General features: G+C 38.7%; 1 protein-coding gene across 2 annotated transcripts in view; it reads left to right on the top strand.

Annotated features, from left to right (window-relative positions):
- The first annotated feature begins 804 nt into the window (after positions 1–804).
- ARFGAP3 (ADP ribosylation factor GTPase activating protein 3) overlaps positions 805–18,930 on the top strand; it is a 40,051-nt gene continuing 21,925 nt past the window's right edge. The window contains exons 1-8 of one of the 2 annotated variants that reach the window (XM_054835829.1): positions 805–1,076; positions 7,387–7,505; positions 8,717–8,789; positions 11,680–11,811; positions 13,851–13,934; positions 16,159–16,246; positions 16,649–16,705; positions 18,493–18,539. In XM_054835829.1, coding sequence (XP_054691804.1) covers positions 1,008–1,076; positions 7,387–7,505; positions 8,717–8,789; positions 11,680–11,811; positions 13,851–13,934; positions 16,159–16,246; positions 16,649–16,705; positions 18,493–18,539 — 669 coding nt within the window. In that variant the 5' untranslated portion in view covers positions 805–1,007. Of the gene's footprint in view, positions 1,077–1,159; positions 1,294–7,386; positions 7,506–8,716; positions 8,790–11,679; positions 11,812–13,850; positions 13,935–16,158; positions 16,247–16,648; positions 16,706–18,492; positions 18,540–18,930 lie in introns of those variants that run through there. The other variant, XM_054835838.1, reaches the window with a different exon arrangement.

The raw sequence follows: 18,930 nt of genomic DNA, 5'->3' as shown, positions 1-18,930 counted from the left end.
GTGCTGGCCATGAGGGATCTGGGGTGGCTCCTGCAGGACCTCCGCAGCATCCTGGCCCGTGTTCCAGCAAAAGTGTTCGGTAGTCTGGCATCTCTGCCTTTGCTGAGCCTCATGCCCCAAGTGAATAACCCTCCTGTAAGGCGGAGCGTGAGGCAGACAGCTGTGACAGAAGCTTGCTGCGTGCAACCAAATTCAGTGCAGTGTGGTTCAGACACTCAAGGTTTTTGAAGTAGGAAAGCCAGCAAGTTACACAGTTCCTGATTGTATTTCTATTGTTCTCTTCCCTGTTCTGAGAGGTTTTATGACTTCAGATTTATGATCTGAACATGCTGCTTTCAAAAGCAATTAACACCTGTCATCTTTTTGTTCTGCTGGTTTGGCACTGACTCATTTGTCCCCTGCTATGTATTTTAACGCAAGCAAAGAGAGGGAACGATAGTTTTAAGAAAAATTTTTACAGAATGCTTGAAACCTACTTGTTGAGCCCAAAAGCAGAAACAAGTCTATTCAGCGAACGCAGCAGGTGCTGGTGTTCTTCCACCGTTTTTCTTCCCGGGCCCCACACTCCCCGTCGCCGCCGCGGTATGCCCTCCCCTCCGCCGCCCTTGCCTGAGACTTCTCATGGCGAAACGCCCACCGCCCCGAGCCGGCCGCCTCACACCCCTTTCCCGCCACAGGCACCCGGCTCCGCCGGTTCCCCCCCCCCGCCTCCCGTGACGGTTAGCGTGTCCAACGGAAGGCGCTGACGCAGCAGAGCCGCTCGTCTCCAGGGCAACCGGGAGGCGGCGGGCGGGGGAGAGTCGTCCCCTCGCGCCACGGCGGCGATCGCAGGCCGCGCCCCGCTGGGCTCAGGGCGCGCGCGCTGCGTGGCCACCTCCCGGGCGGGGCGGAGCGGAGCGTCCCGCGGCGGCGTGGGACGTCCCGGCGGTGCGAGCGGGCAGCGGCAGCAGCGGCACCGGCTCTCCCTCGCAGCCCTCCCGCCTTGCTCCCACCTGCCGCCCGGCGCTATGTGCGAGCCCAGCAAGCAGGATATTGCCGCCATCTTCAAGCGACTCCGCTCCGTCCCCACCAACAAGGTAAGGGCGCCGGGCCGGGGAGGGGGGGGGGAAGGCAACGGTTGCGCTCCGCCGTTGTGACACGTCGCACTGCCGCGGGGGAGGGGGAGTGCCCGCGGCCCGCCACGCCCCGCCGAGCCCCCCCAGCTCCGGCCCGGCTGCCCACTGCCGGGGGGCCCCTGTGAGAGGAGGGAAGGGCCAGGCCGGCAGCGGCACCCGGGGGCGGCCGTCCCGGAAGGTGGGAAACTGTTCTCGCCGTCGGCTGGGCAGCTCAGCCTGCCCTCCGGTCGGCCCGGCGGGCGATCCGCTGGCGGGGCGCGCTGGGCGTTTTGGGTGAAGCCTTTAATTAGGGAAGCGCAGCTCCTCTCGGGTACCTGGTGTCTAAGGATTGCTGGAAGGAGCGTCACCTCAGCTAAAAATAAAAAGCAAGCTCTAAACCAGCCACAGCGTAGTGCGTTGAATGTGTTTTTCTTTCATTCTTCTTTCTTTCTTTTCTTTCCTTCTTTCTTTTTTAAATCAAAGTAGCAAAGCCTGTTATGGCACAGCTGCTTCTGTCGCAATGAAAGTTTGATGTTTTCTCATCACGTTGGACTCGTGGCGATTTTAATTTGTCAGAGTTGTACAGCCCTGTTGGTTTTTTAGTATCCGTTACATGTGAAGGTGTGTGGTGGCTGGCTGTGAACTGGGAAAGGTGCCTCAGGCTGCAAGGTGACATGGCATTGGGCGGCCGAACTACCTTCAGCAGCTGTGTGCTCCTGTGCTGCTTTTTGGTGGCGTCTGCTCCGTTGTATTGGCATGACGATACGTGCTGTGAATGTATCTGAAAAATACACTAGGAAACAATTGTGAGGAAACACCGTGGTTTTGTTTTCTGGGAGCATGAGTCTGGAGGTCTGTCTTCGGTCCAAAACTGATTTCTATGCTTTGAACACAAATCATGAAGACTGTATGGGCAATGGACACACATCTGATTTCTCAGAAAGCGTAGCTCAAAGATGAACACTCGCCAACTAGTTTCTAACCCAAGCATTCCTAAAACTTGCTTTTGCAATGGGGTAAAAAGTTCATCAAGGAAAGATCCTAGTCACAACAGGGAGAGTCAGGGAGAAGATCTTTTTCAGGCTCCTGGAATTCGCTGGCACCATGTTTAAGAGATTGAGTAGTTCTGTAACGCTGTTGTGATGCTTTTTCTGTATTGGGATCACAGGAGAATTGGAAGCTACTGCCCATAGCTGGTGAGGATGGCAAACCCGAGGATGGAGTGCCTCTAACAGTTCTGAACTCGTCGTTACTGTGCTAGACTTAATAAGGTGGTTGTGGTGCCTGTGGTTGCTCAGGCATACCTGTCTCTCCTTGCAGTCATGTCAGGTGCTACATAGAAATTTAGTGCCAGTGTTGACAAAGCAGTATTGGTACAGCGTGTGCTGCCATTCAGACTAGGTCAGTTTGAAAGAAGTAGCTCAGATGCAGAGAACTCATAGTAACACTGCAGTGAAGCCCGGTCTTGTTGACCTGTGAAGACAGAAAGAAAAGAGAGCGGGAAACGTCAGCTGCTTAGATCTCACAAGTCTCCCATGCCCGTTTATTGGACCAGTCTTCTTCAGTAAAAGTTGTTGCTGCCATCAGGTTATCCTGTCGTGTTAGATTATGTCTTGTTTTGTTTCCTTTCTCTTGTGTGGTTCTTATGCAGTCTGCTCCTTTTATTTATAGGGCTTTTCTGCTTGGAAAGACAGATGTGGGAAAGTGCAAATATTGGAAAGGTTCTGTATTAAAAGCTTAGTAATGTGCTTTAATTGTGTTTATGTATACATATTGGGAAGAACTGGTATCTCTTCAGTGCAGCAGCTGGGCTTACTGACTGCTTTCTATAAGCACGTGTATATTTTTACACCGTGTTAGGTGCTCTGCAGTAATTCTTAGGGCACATGAACTTAGGAAAATAATTCTCATTTAAATAAACGTGCAGTTTAATTTGTGGATTATAGTGTGTTTAAACTGATATTTGACTAATTGTCTTGAAATTAACATATCTGTAATTTGATCTTAGTTTCCTTTACTTTGTATAGCATGAGAAATAGCTTTTTTCCCAGTTCTTGTAGTGTCTTTGGATATTACCTCATATAGACCTGCCTGCTGACATTTAACAAGCATGTTACAATTATTCAGTAGGATGTATTTTGTACATACAAAAATGTTCAGAGTCCTTAGTCTATCTGGTATTGTTAACTTGAGTGTCTGTAAAGCTCACCTGTTTTGAAGACTTGCACTTTGAGGCTGTGCGGTGCATAAATCTATTCTGCTGACAGTGGTAGTTTTTCATTCCCTTCTCTCTGGTTCTTTTTATTTTTTTTCTTGTGTTGATGATAGTAGTCACATATCTGCTTGGACACCCAGATCAAGAATCTGAACTGGCTGAAAACTAAGTGTGCATGTTGTGGTGGTGGTTTATCAGTTCGGTTTTGTTATAACAGTGTGTATTATGGGTGTGGTTTGTCTGTCTGTTGGGGGGGGAGAGTTGCCCCAGAGCAGAGTGTAGTAGTATGTCATATCTTGCTGAAGTCATTTTAAGACTGTGACACTTCCAAAACAGGCAGTCTTGTTGTCTTCCTGTGGCAAACACTCCCATTCCCTCCCTTATATTGGCATTACTGGTCATGTGGCTGTGATGTGAGTTGGACCTACCTTTGCTCTGAGTCAAAGCAGTGCAGTGCTGGCTTCCAGTAGGAATCATAATCACAAGTGTGATTATTATTGCTGATGCAAGAGAAGAAGAAAAGCATATCTGGATACGGTGGCTGGTAACTAAGAGAGTAGCTGCTTGGATTTAGATCATCTTCAACCAAGTGGCTTTAAACTAAAAGAGGGAAGGTTTAGATTAGATATTAGGAAGAAATTCTTCACTGTGAGGGTGGTGAGGCACTGGAACAGGTTGCCCAGAGAAGTTGTGGATGCCCCATCCCTGGAAGTGTTCAAGGCCAGGTTGGATGGGGCTTTGGGCAATGTGGTCTAGCGGAGGGTGTCTCTGCCCACGGCAGGGGGGTTGGAATTAGATGATCATTAGGGTTCCTTCCAACCCAAACCATTCTGTAATTCTGTGAAGTGTGAAACTGCTTCCTGAGTTCTAGCTGGTTTAGTGCTGATGCAGCTGTATGGTAGCCTTGCACGCTAGACAAGGCTGCCATGGCAGTAGCCCAGCTGCATGGGAAGTTGAAAGTGTCTATGTAACTGTGACCTCAGGACTAAGTGAGCTTGCTGAACCTGCTCACCTCTTCTGAAGTGCCAAAACTAACATTTCTGTAGGCTATATGCTATTACATTTGCATATCCGATAACAGTATATATTCCATATTTTTTTATTAACATAGGAATCTTGTGCAAGGTGGATGTTGTATGATTTAATGACTGCTTGCTGTGGATTATGCCCAAATCTTTGTGTTTGCCCTGGTACAAACATGTCAATTAGGACTTTCGCTGTTTTTTGTTTTTTTTTCCAAAGTGACTGCTGCTGAGTCTACACTATCCTGAAATGCTTTAACACAATAAGCAAAAAGAATGCAAGTGTATTTTAAAAGCAATAGATTATTTAAGCATATCCTTCAAATTGATTTTTTAAAATAATCATTTTGATACTTTAGTTGTACCTAAATCAGTACAGAAAATAATACTTTATTTGTTTTTGAAATGGAAACAGTTTCACAGGGTGGCTCTGAAGTTGATTTTGATTTTTCTTCTCCAATTCTTGTTAAAATGTATGTGGTGGGAAGCACTTCAAAAATTGAGAAAACTAAGCAAAATGAGTCTAAACATTAATGAAACATGCTTCTATTTCTGTTGCATAACATGATGGAAATGGCAGTTCTTTCATTACTTTCACAAGAAAATGAGATGTTCCTACTTGCATCACAATCCTAAATACAGTTTTTTATATATATAAATAATTTTCACAGGTGTCTGGTAAACAGCTGATGGAGAGTCCTGTGTGAGTGAAGATACTGAGCTATACTGCTTTGTGGCAGCTAGCCAATTGACTTTTAAGATGGTGAAATTAAGAAGTGCTTATAATTGTGCCGGGGAGGGGAGGAGAATCTTTAGGGATGTTTATAACTGACCTTTTTAAAACACGGGAATTTTGGTTTTTTTAACCACCCACTGATACTCAAGATTCTCATTTCCCGTTTGTGCTCCAGGGAATTTCCGCAAGACTTAGGCCTGTAAGTCTGCTTTGCTCTCCTGTATTAGAAGTGACACTATGGCTGTTCTGTTAGCTTTGGTTTCAAGCAGAATCCTCCCCTGTTTTGTTGTCTCCATCCTCCTTTTGGCCATGTAAGAAAAAGCCTGAAAATAGCCAATTTAAAATGAAGACAAGGCTCATGTTGTTTTTTAAGGAACTACTTCAAAGAATGGAGAGAATTGGGAAAAATATAATGAGTTCTGACTACTAAGGCTGTATGTTTTCTTAGAATATGGTATATATGAAGAGTTACTCTTTTTTTCCTAACTTCCTGCTTATCATTTTCCCATTTGTGCTTGTTTGAGGGCCTCCCTCTAACCCTTCTTTTTGTCACTCATTCTGTGTAGCTTTGTCTTATTTCTTCTTTCTGCTGTACGTCAGTGAATGACCCCATTTCCATATACAATAGTGGGATACATAAATGACTTAATAAACGTTAAGTCTCTGTTGAGAGAGAAAGAGGGGACTTGCACACGCAGAAACTGTGACCTCTGTGCTTTCTGTTTGTGTTTCCGGTCATGAGCTTGACTGAAGCTTAGACGCAAAACGTTCCTATGTCGGAAGAGCAAATGCTGGATCTGCTGGTGAACTTTGCTTGTGCCTGATAAATTTGGACTGTACAAGCTTAAATAGACCCACACTAAAACGAGTTTAGCCTCAAACTGCTCCTGGGCATATGTACTTGAAATTAATTTGCGTGGATAATAGGCGAGCTGACTTGAGTGCAAACTCAGGTCTTGTTTGACTGGGTATGTACAAAAAAATAGAGACAAAAATCTCTGTTTAGTTGGATGGAGTTTCTAGCAAGGAGGTTTCTTAACCTTTTATTTTTGCAGCCTGATGAGGAGGTGCTGGAAGCATTATGGCCTGCATGGAGGGTGTGCAGTATGTCCCCAGCTGACTTGGAAGCAACTATTTTTTCTTTTTCTTTCTGTGTATAGCTTGAACTTGCTATCTGAGTATGCATTAGATTTATAGAATGTTAAAGGATACAGTTGCGGATTGAAAGTCTATTGATTTGAGTGTAAAAGCATGTCTCTCTGTGGAGTAATTTCTTAGTAGATGCCACTGAGTATGCCTGTAGATGGATGCTTTTACAGTAGAAGACCATCTTCGCAGCCTTTGTAAATCCCACTGAAAAAGCATTGATCAGATAATGAAGTGCTTTCCTACAGGAATAGACATTTGCACGTGGCATTAACCAGGAGGAGCTGTTTCTGTTTAAATTTGTGTTCTTCCCTGCATTTGAAAATTGATTTGTATCAGATAAATTTTTTCTTCTCGCTTTCCTTGGCCAAAGAAGCACAAAATTCAGAATAATTGAAACAGGACTTGAAAGTTGTGGTCTGCAGACCTGCGAAGCATATGAGATGTAGACACAGATAGCTCTTGTAGTTTTGGCTGAATGTTAGGAATCTAATGTGGTGGCAGAGGATAAGAAATTAATGGTTTTGTCTATGCAGTAATTGTGGACATGTTTGCTTTTTAACCAGTTTGTTATGGACAGTCAAAAGGTTGATATAGTAATACATGTGATACATCATACAAATAGTCATGTCTGGCAGAGAGCGCTCGGCTAAGCAGTACACAGCGTGCTTTCTTCATAGAGCTGGACTTCAGTGGCTTGCTGTAAGGGCCAAGGATTCTATATAGGAAAGTAGATAATGATGTCATTAGTGCTGCTGATAGCTGCAGTCATGTGTGGGAAGAGTAGACTCAGTGGTACATCATGAAGAAAGTCTGCCCTTGTAGAAATATTTCTTAAACACTTTGGTATTTCAGTAGTGCTGGAAGTACTGTGTTGAATGTGTGTTTGAACTAGGCTGATGTGGGTTCTCTGACACAGTTTCTCAACCAGTGGTCCCTGTGTACACTGGCTATAGTTGGAAAACTGGAAAGCATGTAGTCCTCTCGTGGGCCGATTGTGTAACTCCTCTTTATATTCATAAAATTAGGATAATATGAATTTGTCATGTAATCAGATGCTGTAAGGATGAGTTAATTAAGTTCGATCACTGCAAGGGTGTTAGCATGACCTATAACACAACTATAAGATGTGGTTGTGCTCAAGTACAGTTACTGATCTTTATTTTCTTTAAGGTATGTTTTGACTGCGGAGCAAAGAACCCTAGCTGGGCAAGCATAACATATGGAGTTTTTCTCTGTATTGATTGTTCAGGGACCCATCGATCACTTGGTGTTCACTTGAGTTTCATTCGGTAAGTAGTTTGCGTATTTTTATAGTAAAAATTGCATCTTTTAATGTTTTTGTTTGTTCAGATACCTGCTCAGAAAGAAAAACCCATTCTTCTCTCAACTGCTAATTCAGCCCTTTTTAATGTTTGTATTGGCTTTGATGTATCTGATAGCTGCTTAGGAATTAGGTAAATAGGTAGGGTTCAGCAGAACTTGTACCCTGCACCCATTACCTGCTTGTTGTGTTACTGCACATTTGTTGGCAAGTCTGTTTCTACATCGAAGATGATAAAAATGAAGAATGGAATAAGCACATTGAAGTATTTTATCATTCCTCCAAATCAAGATCGAGGTAAATATTAGTTTATTATCCTCAACAATGTAACAGTGTATTGATCATAAAGATAACCTGACCCCCAGCAAGCCATTTCAGAGGGCTCACTAGCATTTTGCCAGCTTTGCTTCCTGAAGTAGTTCATTATGTTGTCTCCTGAATGCTGGTACTGGGGTGGTGTAGAGGGCTACCCCCTTTGGCAGCTGTTCAGCTCAGTCCATCAGTTGGTACGGTAAATCTGCACCCTGAGCTGGTCACGTTTCAGGTGAGTAGCCTAACCGATGGCCTGTGGGCCTTTCTGGCCTAATAAATAATTACATATTTGAAATGTAAGGCTCTGCTTGAAGTGAGTGAGAAGAATGCATCCAAGAATGGATTGCAGATAAAAGCAGCCATTTTCCATCAGCTAAAATTCTTCCTCTGATGGCTTTTTGCAGTATACAAGAGCATTACAAGAGGCCTCTCAAGAATCCTTTCCTAATGATTACAGTATTGATTCTCCTTCTCATACTCACTAGGCCCCAAATTTTTGTTGTGATATGACATTCGAATTGACAATCACATATAACGGACAAAGTGACATCTGCTGTTGACAGAGTTCAAATGGGACTCCAGAAAATGTATCTTACTGGTGCTTTTTAAAAGGGAAAACCTGTCAGCCAGAGGGTACATTTTTTTTTCCCCCAAGCTTTTACATTTTGAAAAACCATGGCAGTTCTACATGGCTTTACTAATTTGTTTTGCACATTGTGCATTGCTGCAGATTTTTTTTTCTATAGATGCATGTTTTTCACTTTACAAAAAAAAAGGGGGGGTAGAGAAACACTTTACCAAAAAAAAAAGGTAGAGAGATTTTAAATGGCTTTGGATCTAACATTAAAAATGTTTCTTTCTGTTTAGATCTACAGAACTGGATTCCAATTGGTCTTGGTTTCAGCTGAGATGCATGCAAGTTGGAGGAAATGCAAATGCTGTATGTACTCCTGAGTATTCGCTTTGCACACTGAAGCTTGTTAGGCTTGGAAGCTATTGTCTGTCCTTATTGGCTCATATCTTGGGGGTATTTTTATTTTTCCAGTCCATTTATCTTTTTTTTTTTTTCCCCCTTTTTGTTTTTAAGAATTCCTTTGAATGCTGATTTCATCCTCCATACTTGCAACTTTTCTGTCTTGGTATAATCTGCAAATGTTTTAAGCCATTAAGAAAAACCACTGAAAAGGCCAGATCAGATTCCTTGTCAATACGTATCTAATTTAACAGGGAAACATTGACAACTGCTGAGAGATGGCTTTCCAACAGCTTGTAAACCTAGCTAATGGGCATCTTCCTGTGACGTATTTCCTTACATGGTTTATGAAAATATCATGCCAAAAATCATGTCGCTGTCAAAAGTCACACCAAAGTCAAGATCTGACTTATGCCTGAGGTACAAGTGAAGTCAAGATAAGATGTGCTACACTGTCAGAGAGGAAATAGCAGTGGTTTGGGCCAATGCATATTGGCTGTTACTTTCTAGTTGATTTTTTTGTTATGTACTTACAAATAAGTTTGTCACACAATATTTTTGTAAATTGAAGTTATGTTGACTGCTATATTGTTCTCAATCTCCTTTTCAAAAGAGGGTGTTTTCCTTTGTCAGCTCTTTCGGAATCTTGTCTGTTTTCCCATGTTTTTTCAAAGATTGACCACCAATAACTGAAATTGCTTCCACCCACCCAGTGTGGAAATATGCAACTTCCCTAAGCAATTTCTACTTTTCTTCTAATTTCCTGAATGCTTACCCCTTATCTGTCTTCATTTGTGCTTTGTCCTTAATGTTGTTTCTTTACGAAACTTCACCCAAACTTGCTTTGCATAGGCTTTTTCTTAACAATTTTCTTGCTTTCCTTAAGTTTAACACTTCAGTATTCTGCTGGCTTTTTCTAATTTTTTCCCATTTCCATACCAAAAAATATGAATTCAGGATCATTATTAATTATCTTCCACTTCTGCATTTTCTAATCAACCTTTTTTCTTTGAATTAGACATTCAGTAGGTCACTGTCTCTGGCTTACAGATCTGAGCAGTTGCCTGGTGTCTTTTTCTTCTTTTTCTTCCGCTTATCCTTTCTAAGTTACACTTTTCTGTATAAATACTTCTGTTATATAAATTTGCTCATTGAGTTGCTATTATGCCACTTAGTACATAAAAATAACGGTTTTGACTACGCAGAAGAGGGAGATTTTGCATGAAAACTATTTTCTTTCTTAGCCAAAGGCTTAAAAGCTTTGGTTAACTATATAAACTTTGTTATACAAAGGGTTTAAGGCAGTTGGAAAGAAGAAATGGCAAAGTTTGAAAAGTACTTCAGTTAATCTTAGAAAGCATATTACCAGAAGAATAACAGTAAACCTTTATTATTTAATTTTATGAGGTTTTATCTTTCTGCTTGGATGTCACTGTTTCCTATCGTACATTGTACCAAGAGGTGTCATATAGCCATAGCCACCTCTCAAATACTTCAAATTCACAATGGCCTGTTTTGGATTACCAAGGAAGATTAATACCTGAAACTTTAAAGACCAGTTTAGTAAACTGTCTGGACATTTTCAAAAGTAAAATTAACATTTTTCTCCTAATTGCATTTAAAAAATTTTCCCTTTTTGTTCCAATTAAATGCCAAATTCTACTTTTACTAACTACTTTTTAGAAGCAAATTCGGATTAACTTTAATCATTTGTACTCTCTAATTGCCTGATTATGATGAATCTTGGATAACAGCAGTCCTGAGCTTTGTAGCTATGTATCAGATAGCTAGGAAATCTGAAGTGTTCTTAGTTCCTTTTTTTTTTTTCCCCAGAATAAATCTCTGCTATGATTTGGATTGGGGTTTACAAAAAAAAGCTCTGAGTATCAAGTTCATAGGTGTGTCTATTTAAAACAAAAATGCACTTTTTTTTTTTTTACATCTGTGATGTTTACAGCTTTTTCTGTTGTAATCACAGCTGTTGACTGGCATTATCTCTCTCCTGCATGGTTGTTGCTTAATTTTTATATGAAGTCTGGTACTTGTATACTAGATTTATGCTTTGCAATTGCAGCATATGAGGTCATAACCTTAAGTTATCTAGACTTGCTGATCCTATCAGAAACTTGTTTGTTATGTTTTACTGTAATAGTCTGACATGTTCTTCTGTGCAAGAATGTATGATATGATTTGCTGGTCAATTCTAGGTACTGAGAAAATGATTTTTTTAAATTTTTTTTTTATCTTTCAGACAACTTGTGGAACTCTGATATAAATCTGTTGATTTGCTTTTGGTTTAAGATCCTAAATCAGAATATTTTTTTAAATTTATATATTTATACATTTATATAAATACATAAATGTATAAATATATGTGGGTACATATATATGTGCATACACACACTTTTCTTTTGAAGGAAGACCATTTTTATCCAGTCATTTTGATGCTATTGAACATGCATTGTTCTCTCTAGCATGCTAGAGATGAAGTCAAGCAATGCCTTTTAGAATATCAAGAATGTCCTTTGAAGCACAGGTATTGGCAATCAATTTGACCTCTTCCTTTCTACACTTAATTTCAAAACTAGGATTCTTTGTATATGATGGCAAGCTTGCATTTGTATATGCTTTTAAAACATCCCACTAATTTGTTTTTTCTGTTGTTCTATTTATACGTAAAGAGGTTGCCAGGATGGAGTTCTCTTTATTTTGAAGATCTACATAGCCTTTGTAATTTAAAAGTTTAGATTTAGGTAGAGGAGCAGAGTATTTTGCTGCATGGGGATATATTTTTATGTTAAATGGCATGAGTTTTTAAACCTGTTTCTCATTGCATTTTCTGTGTTCTGCTTTGTAGTCTGCTTTTTTCCATCAACATGGATGCACAACAAATGATACCAATGCAAAATATAACAGTCGTGGTGCTCAGCTTTACAAGGAGAAGATTAAATCTCTTGCAACACAGGCAACAAGAAAGCATGGTACTGATGTAAGTAGTGTGTATCCTATCTTGTTAAGATTTCTGAACAACTCTATCTTCTTTCATTTTAAGTAATTTTAAGTTTCTAATTAGTAATGCAAAAGATTATCTGTCCTCCGGAGGTACTGATACACATTCCAGTGAATAGGCAAGCTGGGGAGTAAACTATTTGTAGCTTACCTTTTCTGTTTGGAAAAAGAATATTGAGACAGAGTTCAACTGGGTATTTCAGGATCATTTCTGGGTTATTCAAAGCATTAATTTTTAACATTTGCAGTAACTTATAGGAGATCTAGGCAGAAACTCCAGGTATTCTTCAAAATGGAAACTTTTGTTTGCAGATGTGCTCCAAAATTATATTAGAGGTATTGCATAACAAAAATGTCAGCACCACTCCATGAACTATATAGTGGTTTTATTTTTCTTTGTCTGGAACTGAATTATTATTGAGAAGTACAATATGTAAAAATGTAAAAGTGCTAATAGAATTAACTACAAAATATTTGTGATTAAAGTGGGATTTCATTTGAACAGGTAAATGTGTGGTTTTGGTTTTTTCCCTACAAAAATAATATTTGAAAAATGAACAAGTTAGATATGTCCTGAACTTGCTGTTCTCCATTAAAAATGCTGAAACAGTTCATGCATGCTGTCAAAACATTGTTAGGTTGCTGACAGAAAGAAGTTATTAGCAAAGTATGCAGAATTAGTTTGCTGAGGTGTTAAATAAGTTTGACAACAATTCTCTTCTGCATACACAGAAAGCATGTTTTGATTGTTTAATTCAGCTTGTTAAAGTCTGTGACATTCATTTGAAGTTGATCAGATGAGTGGGAATTAAAAGAAAAGCAAGAAAGCTTGGGGTTTTTTCTAATCTATGCATCAAATAGCATGAGATTTAATGGATTATAATAATTCTATATTATAAATATATAGACAATATCATTCACTAACTTCAGAGACTATTTCTTTTGACTTACTAAACAGTTTAGATGTGAAACATACTCAGGTAAATATAATATACTATGTGCATTTAAGTTGATGGTAAGTTCTCCAAATGACACTTCAAAGAACTGTGATTATCTTGCTTCAGTTACAGACTCCATCCAATTATTTGATATTAATTATGTATTTCTTATTTAAAAATTTTAGTAAATACATTTTTGAGTTATGTACTGCAAGCTTAAGTGATTATGTGCTATCTAAGTTGCTGAAGTAAATTATTCAGATAATTAGATGTAATACCAGCCAGCACCTCCTTTGTCACATTTTAAAAAATTTCTTCTCTAACTTACTGATAAAGTCGATTGTTGAATGATGAGGTAAGCTTGTTGCACATTCAGTAACCTTTTTGGACAGTGGTCGTTATTTTTCGTCATGTATCTTTTGCGCGTAGTAGAAAGAACCATGAAAATGGTTTGCCTATGAGTAACCTTGGAGTGCAGATCACAGGTTATAGCCCTGTCCTGCACGATGCTAAGAATGATCTGCGGCACTGTGGGCCCTCCCGCCTGCCCTGAGATCAGGCATTGCTCAAAGCTGTTAGCATCTTGAAAACTCTGCTTTAGCTGTAGCAGAGGCTTTGAGACTTGGAGACTAAGTGGGAAAATTCTTCAGAGTACCAGACCACACTGATACCATTCTGAAAACTGTTTCCAATGGCTGCTAGTGTTACATTTTCAGGTTTTTTTTTTTTTGCTTTGGAGAAATTACCTTATATGAGAATATGAAAAAATGTACTTCTTATAAAGCTCTAGTGATACTAAATATTGACAGTATTTCTATAGCAGAGCTTATACTGAGCATTTTATAAGGAAGGGAGTGGGTAATGTGAAAGAACACATCAAAGATGTATGAAATTTAAAAAAAAAAAGGAATCTCATATATTGAAGCTCACATAGATTTGTAAGGAAAAGTTATGTACCAGGAAAAAAATCAATAAGTTTTTAACCTGGGAAAAAAAAAAGTAGTTTTAAGATCAGTGCATTTGCAAAAAATATATCCATGCAATTGTCTTGTAAGATTCTCTGTCTCTCTTTTGATTCTAGCTGTGGACAGACGGATGTGGAATGCCACCTGTGTCACCTCAAAACAAAGAGGAAGACTTTTTTGCATCCCATGTTTCTCCCAAGGTATAGATTATGTCTATTTGGTTCTTGTTAGCTTTCTAAACACTTACGCTAACTATGTGCTCTATGATGAAGATTAAACCCTGAAAGAAAACCTTACAGAGAAAGGGTAGGTTGGTGAGTTAACATTTATCTGCTTTTCCTTCTGCAGGTCTCAAAGTTCTTCCTGGATATGAACCACTTTCCGAGGTGGTAATTTAGAATGACCCAAATAGTAGCTAAATGTGGAATGGTACTATATTTTTTGTAGGCATACAATTCCACTTGGACTCATTCCTTCCTTGGAAGTGCTCTGATTTAAATATACACATATACTATGTGATAACTTTGGGGTTTAATCAGTAAAGTTTAACAGTTCTTAAAACATTTGCTAAGCAGAAGCTTTTTTTTCTTCCTCCTAAACACTTACGTCCTCTTTGAAAATGTTAAAGTAACTTTCTGAAGGCTATTGCTACTGTTGGTTGTCGTTTATTTGATCCTGCCTCCTCAAGGTGATAGATGCTGTGTGTGTTTCACAGATAAATGTTTCAGAGACTCTCTTGAGTCTGGTATTTGAAAAATACCAGTGAAAACAACTTCAGCAATTGTGATCTTAAACTTAGAGCAAATAAGTTATTAGTATACCTAGTATTCCTAAATATTGCAACAATATTAAGTGTTCTAGCAGAATTGCCTTCTAGTACAGTTGCAGTCTGTGACCACCTAAAACACAAATATGATCGTGAGGCATATTTTGGGATAGAGAAGAATTCAAACAGCTTGGATATATCAGATTAGCCCTTGTGAAAACTCTTCACCAGTTCACGTGCATGTTAATTCTTCTGTCGTGATGTTGTGGTCGTGCACGTGCATTAGCAGCAGGTAATAAAAACCTATGCAAGTTGCTGATATCTGCATCTGGGTAAAGAACAGAAAAAATGACGTCACTTTTTTTTGTGACTTTCTAGTGTATATGAGATGCTTAAGGATGAAAAAAGCTGTAATTTAAATGAAAAAAATTTTTTTTCCTTTTGGTTATTCAGCTGTGACATTTCAAAATGTAACTTTGTTGTTGTATTTGTAAGGTTTCAAAAATGGTGCATTTTAAAGGGAAATTCTATTTATTCTATTGCTATTTATTTGTTTTAATTTAGGAACTTCTACTGCAGCCAATATTTGAATGTCTTATAAATTTCAAGATCTTTGAAACAGTGAAATAGTTTTACATTTTACAGTCTGGGAACATTGCTGTATTACTCAGAAATGCTCATTGCAAAGACCAAAAAAATCAGTTATTGTGAATTCTAGTCTAGTGTCTTCACCGGAAGATCATCTCTCCTGATAGCAGAAAAATAAATGGAGTATTTCTGTTTGCAAAAGGCAACTTGGAGGAACGCATGCAGTTGAGTGGGAAAAGCATAAACTGAGGCAAGCTAAAGAGAAATTTAAGCAGAAAAGTGTTGTAAATATTTTTGTGGTTGAGGACGAGAAGCAGGAACTTGATACTAACCCCCTTAATAGAATGTATGGGTAGGATAAAGTAAATTTTCACAGCAAAGTTTATTGGTAGCTGCAAAGGCAGGAGGTTAGGGACAAGCACTCCATGTACCTCAGGGCAAGAGATTATTTGGGTATGGATGTTTTGAGAGAGATTTCAGGAAGTTTTGAGATTGAGGTTTTAGGGAAGAATAAGCATGAACTGGCAGTAGCACAGCACTGATGGAAAAAACAATACTAAGCTGATATTGTTGTGACCAGGTCACAAACCTGCCTGTTGAGGAGGATGTTTCTGAGGGAAGTGGGAGGACTGCTCACAATCTTAAATTAAGTGTTAGAAAATTGGAAGTGCAAGAGCTTGCTGTGGGTGATTATATGTAAATAAATGATCCACATTTCCTGTACTACATTACTGTTATGAGTAAAGACAATTAATAGCCAGCATACAATAAATTAAAGCACAATTAAAATGCATATTATTTTTTTGGATGGTAAACATATTGAAATTTCTGGGCGGGAAATACAGGTTCTCAGGAGCGTTTTGAAACCAGCTCACTTTTAATAAAGGTAGGCATTTCTTGTAACTTTAGTAACTGCCCTTCTGAGAACAGGGTTTAAACCTACAAGTGGTAATCATAAGAATCCAATATTAACTTATCAGTGGTGCTTAGGCAGTCTTTTGGCTCAGTGCTCGTATTTATTTGCTGTATTCCATCTTGTGTGCACTTTTGATTTTGTCATTTTTTTCAAGGCAAAGAATACAGACTGGGTGTTATCGGAGCCAGAGACGGTTTCTCTACAGCAGAAAACTTCAGAAAATATTCCAGAATGCTATGAAGGTATGACTGATTCTTTGTTAACAAGAAGCTGCATTTTTCTGGTAGTCTCTTTGTTTAGGCTCTTTTTACCCTACTTTAATAGTTAAATAACCTAACCATGCTAATAACTGAAGAATTTTGGAGAGGAAGGACTTTTTAGAAGGGTTATGCTGGAATGTGCAGGACTGCATGTTCCTTTAATAGTGTTTAATAGAAATCCAAATTAAAATTTGATTCAAAAGACTTCCGATGAATCTTTGGATACCTGCTGCTCTTTTAGTAACTGGTAAAGCTGTGATAGAAATAACACATTACGCTATATGCCTCAAACAGTACCCCGAGTACAGTGAGTTGTGTTTTGGTATTTTAAGCATTCTAAAGAGCCTTCTAATATTCTTACCCTTGTTATTCATTATGTTTTAGGACCAGAACATGGACCAAGTGTTGATTGCCTAAGTACATCACCAAAAGCTGCATTAGGTAATGAGTGTAAGCAGCAGAAGGTAGCAGCCAGTACAGTGTACTTAAATGTTCATTTGTACAGAGAATGTATGACTGGGAAGAGATGTGGAATTCTTAGTTTAGTATCAGTGTGCATGGGTTATTTGAAAGATATGAATTTGTATTACAACTTCTTCTGTTAAACAGCGTACTCCTCCCAAGAAATTAATTTTAGTCAGTGTTGTTCTAGTTTTATCTATCTTATCTTAGCCAACCTGATGAATTTCAGTGCTACAGATATCACACCTAATAAAGGTGACCATTAATGTTTTAGACCTCCTGTTAGATTGCTTTAAGTTCTGCATTTAAAGCACACAGATGGAAAAGAGCATTGTGCTGTGATTAATGGCCTGTTATTTATGTTAAGCAAATACATCTTGTACTAATAAGTCAGTCTTTCTATCTAGATGTAGTTTTTGCTCCCTTTTCAGAAAGCTGAACATAAAAATTTAGACTGGAAAAATCTTGTATTTGTAATACAATATTTTCAATGTCGAGTGTCTTAATTTACTTAACGCTGAAGAGTGTATCATACTATAAGTAAGTTAAAAAAATAGAAGAAAATAGAAGAGAATTAAATACCTCAGTGATTTATCATTTTGAGGATCATCCTGCAAGAGCACGTTTCTGAGAATAGAGAGTATTGACACTCAGCAGCATAGAGGTAGTAAAGAAGTGGTGGCTGGGACTAAGTACTTCAGGAAGGTATGGTCTTCACTGTTTTTATATTCACTTGGTTGGCTTTTGGGGTTTTTGTCGGGTTTTTGGTTTTTGACAGCTGGAGACTAGGAAAAATAGTTAACTGCATACCCTTCCTGATTTTCTCATTTGTATCTTTAACACATATAAAACAAGTGCTTTTCTTGTTTGTTTTGGCCATCACAAGTTCTATCTTATGTGAAGAATCTCTGTTCTGTGTATGCCTGTTTCCAACTAAATTTCAGCTCAAAGCAGTTTTTCTGTATGTACAAGCATTCAATAGTTGTTATTGATTGAAAACATTTGATTGTGGGAGGTTTACCATGGCTCAGAGTACCCGTCAAGAAGGCACAATACAGTGCCGTACAGAATGTAGGGAGTCCTATTAGGGTTTCATTAAAAATATCAAGATTAGGAGTTGTGTCAGACTTCATGCAGAGCAGAATGCAGGTTCATTTCTGTGTTTCAAGATTTAATACAAAACATTAAGGCTAGAACTTTCAAACTTTTATGTATAAAGCTAGACTCCCAATACTGTACTTAAGCAATTGAACAAAGCTGTTCAATCTAGTGATAAGAGTATGTTGTCATCTCTGATAATGCTTGTGATTTTGTTTATGATGATATAGGTATGTTTTATCTGTATCATTGGTGGGTTTAAACATAGCCAGTACCTTTCTGGCAGGAAACAATCGATCTTGGAAATGGTACAGGATCAGGTAGACCTCTAGTCTGATTCAGAATAGCAAGTCCTGCATTCTTGTTCTGTTTACTAGCAGGTATCTACAACTGAAAACTGAGCTGTAATTTTTTTCCTATTGTGTATTTGCAAGAGATACCATATCCTCAAGCAGAAGCAGTTTCCCACATTTTCTTGGAGATATTCACAGCTCCGTTCCCTGTAACTCAGTTTAGTATCTCAGTCTTGTAGTTTAGAAACTGTAATACTTCAAGGCATTAAAATAAATTCCAAAAACTATTCTGAGGTTGATTTTGTGGAAATTATCTTCTGCAGTTCTGGAATTAATAAAATTATATGTCAAGTAATGTACATTTAATCCTTGCAGAGAACACCACCTTCATAAAAAAGAAGCCAAATCAAGCTAAGAAGGGGGTAAGTGTATAAAATAATGCATATTTTTAACTATATTGTAGATATTTGGAAATATGTAGATTGCAATATGGAAATATATCATGTAAGTTGGCACTAAACAGTACTTGTATCGGTAACAATTTATGAAACTAAAATGGAATTGAAAAACAATTCTATATTAAAACAGCCAATGCTCTGTTTGAAAATGGATTATTGTTGAGATGAATTTGTCTAACAGGTTACTGTTTTATGTAGTAGAGTGCTTCAGATCTCTGGGTGGTTTTCTGACCTCAGATAGATTCTAAGTCTATTTACATGTATATAGCTCAATGAACTGTCTAGACTTCCACATGTATATTTTCTTTGTGCTATCTGGACCTGGACAGCAGGTGATATTTTTTAAAGAAGAGCA

Source organism: Grus americana, chromosome 1, assembly GCF_028858705.1.
Source record: "Grus americana isolate bGruAme1 chromosome 1, bGruAme1.mat, whole genome shotgun sequence".
NCBI classification, from domain to species: domain Eukaryota; kingdom Metazoa; phylum Chordata; class Aves; order Gruiformes; family Gruidae; genus Grus; species Grus americana.
The sequence above is the reverse complement of the archived record's forward strand: the minus strand, read 5'-3'. Positions and strand labels throughout refer to the sequence as shown.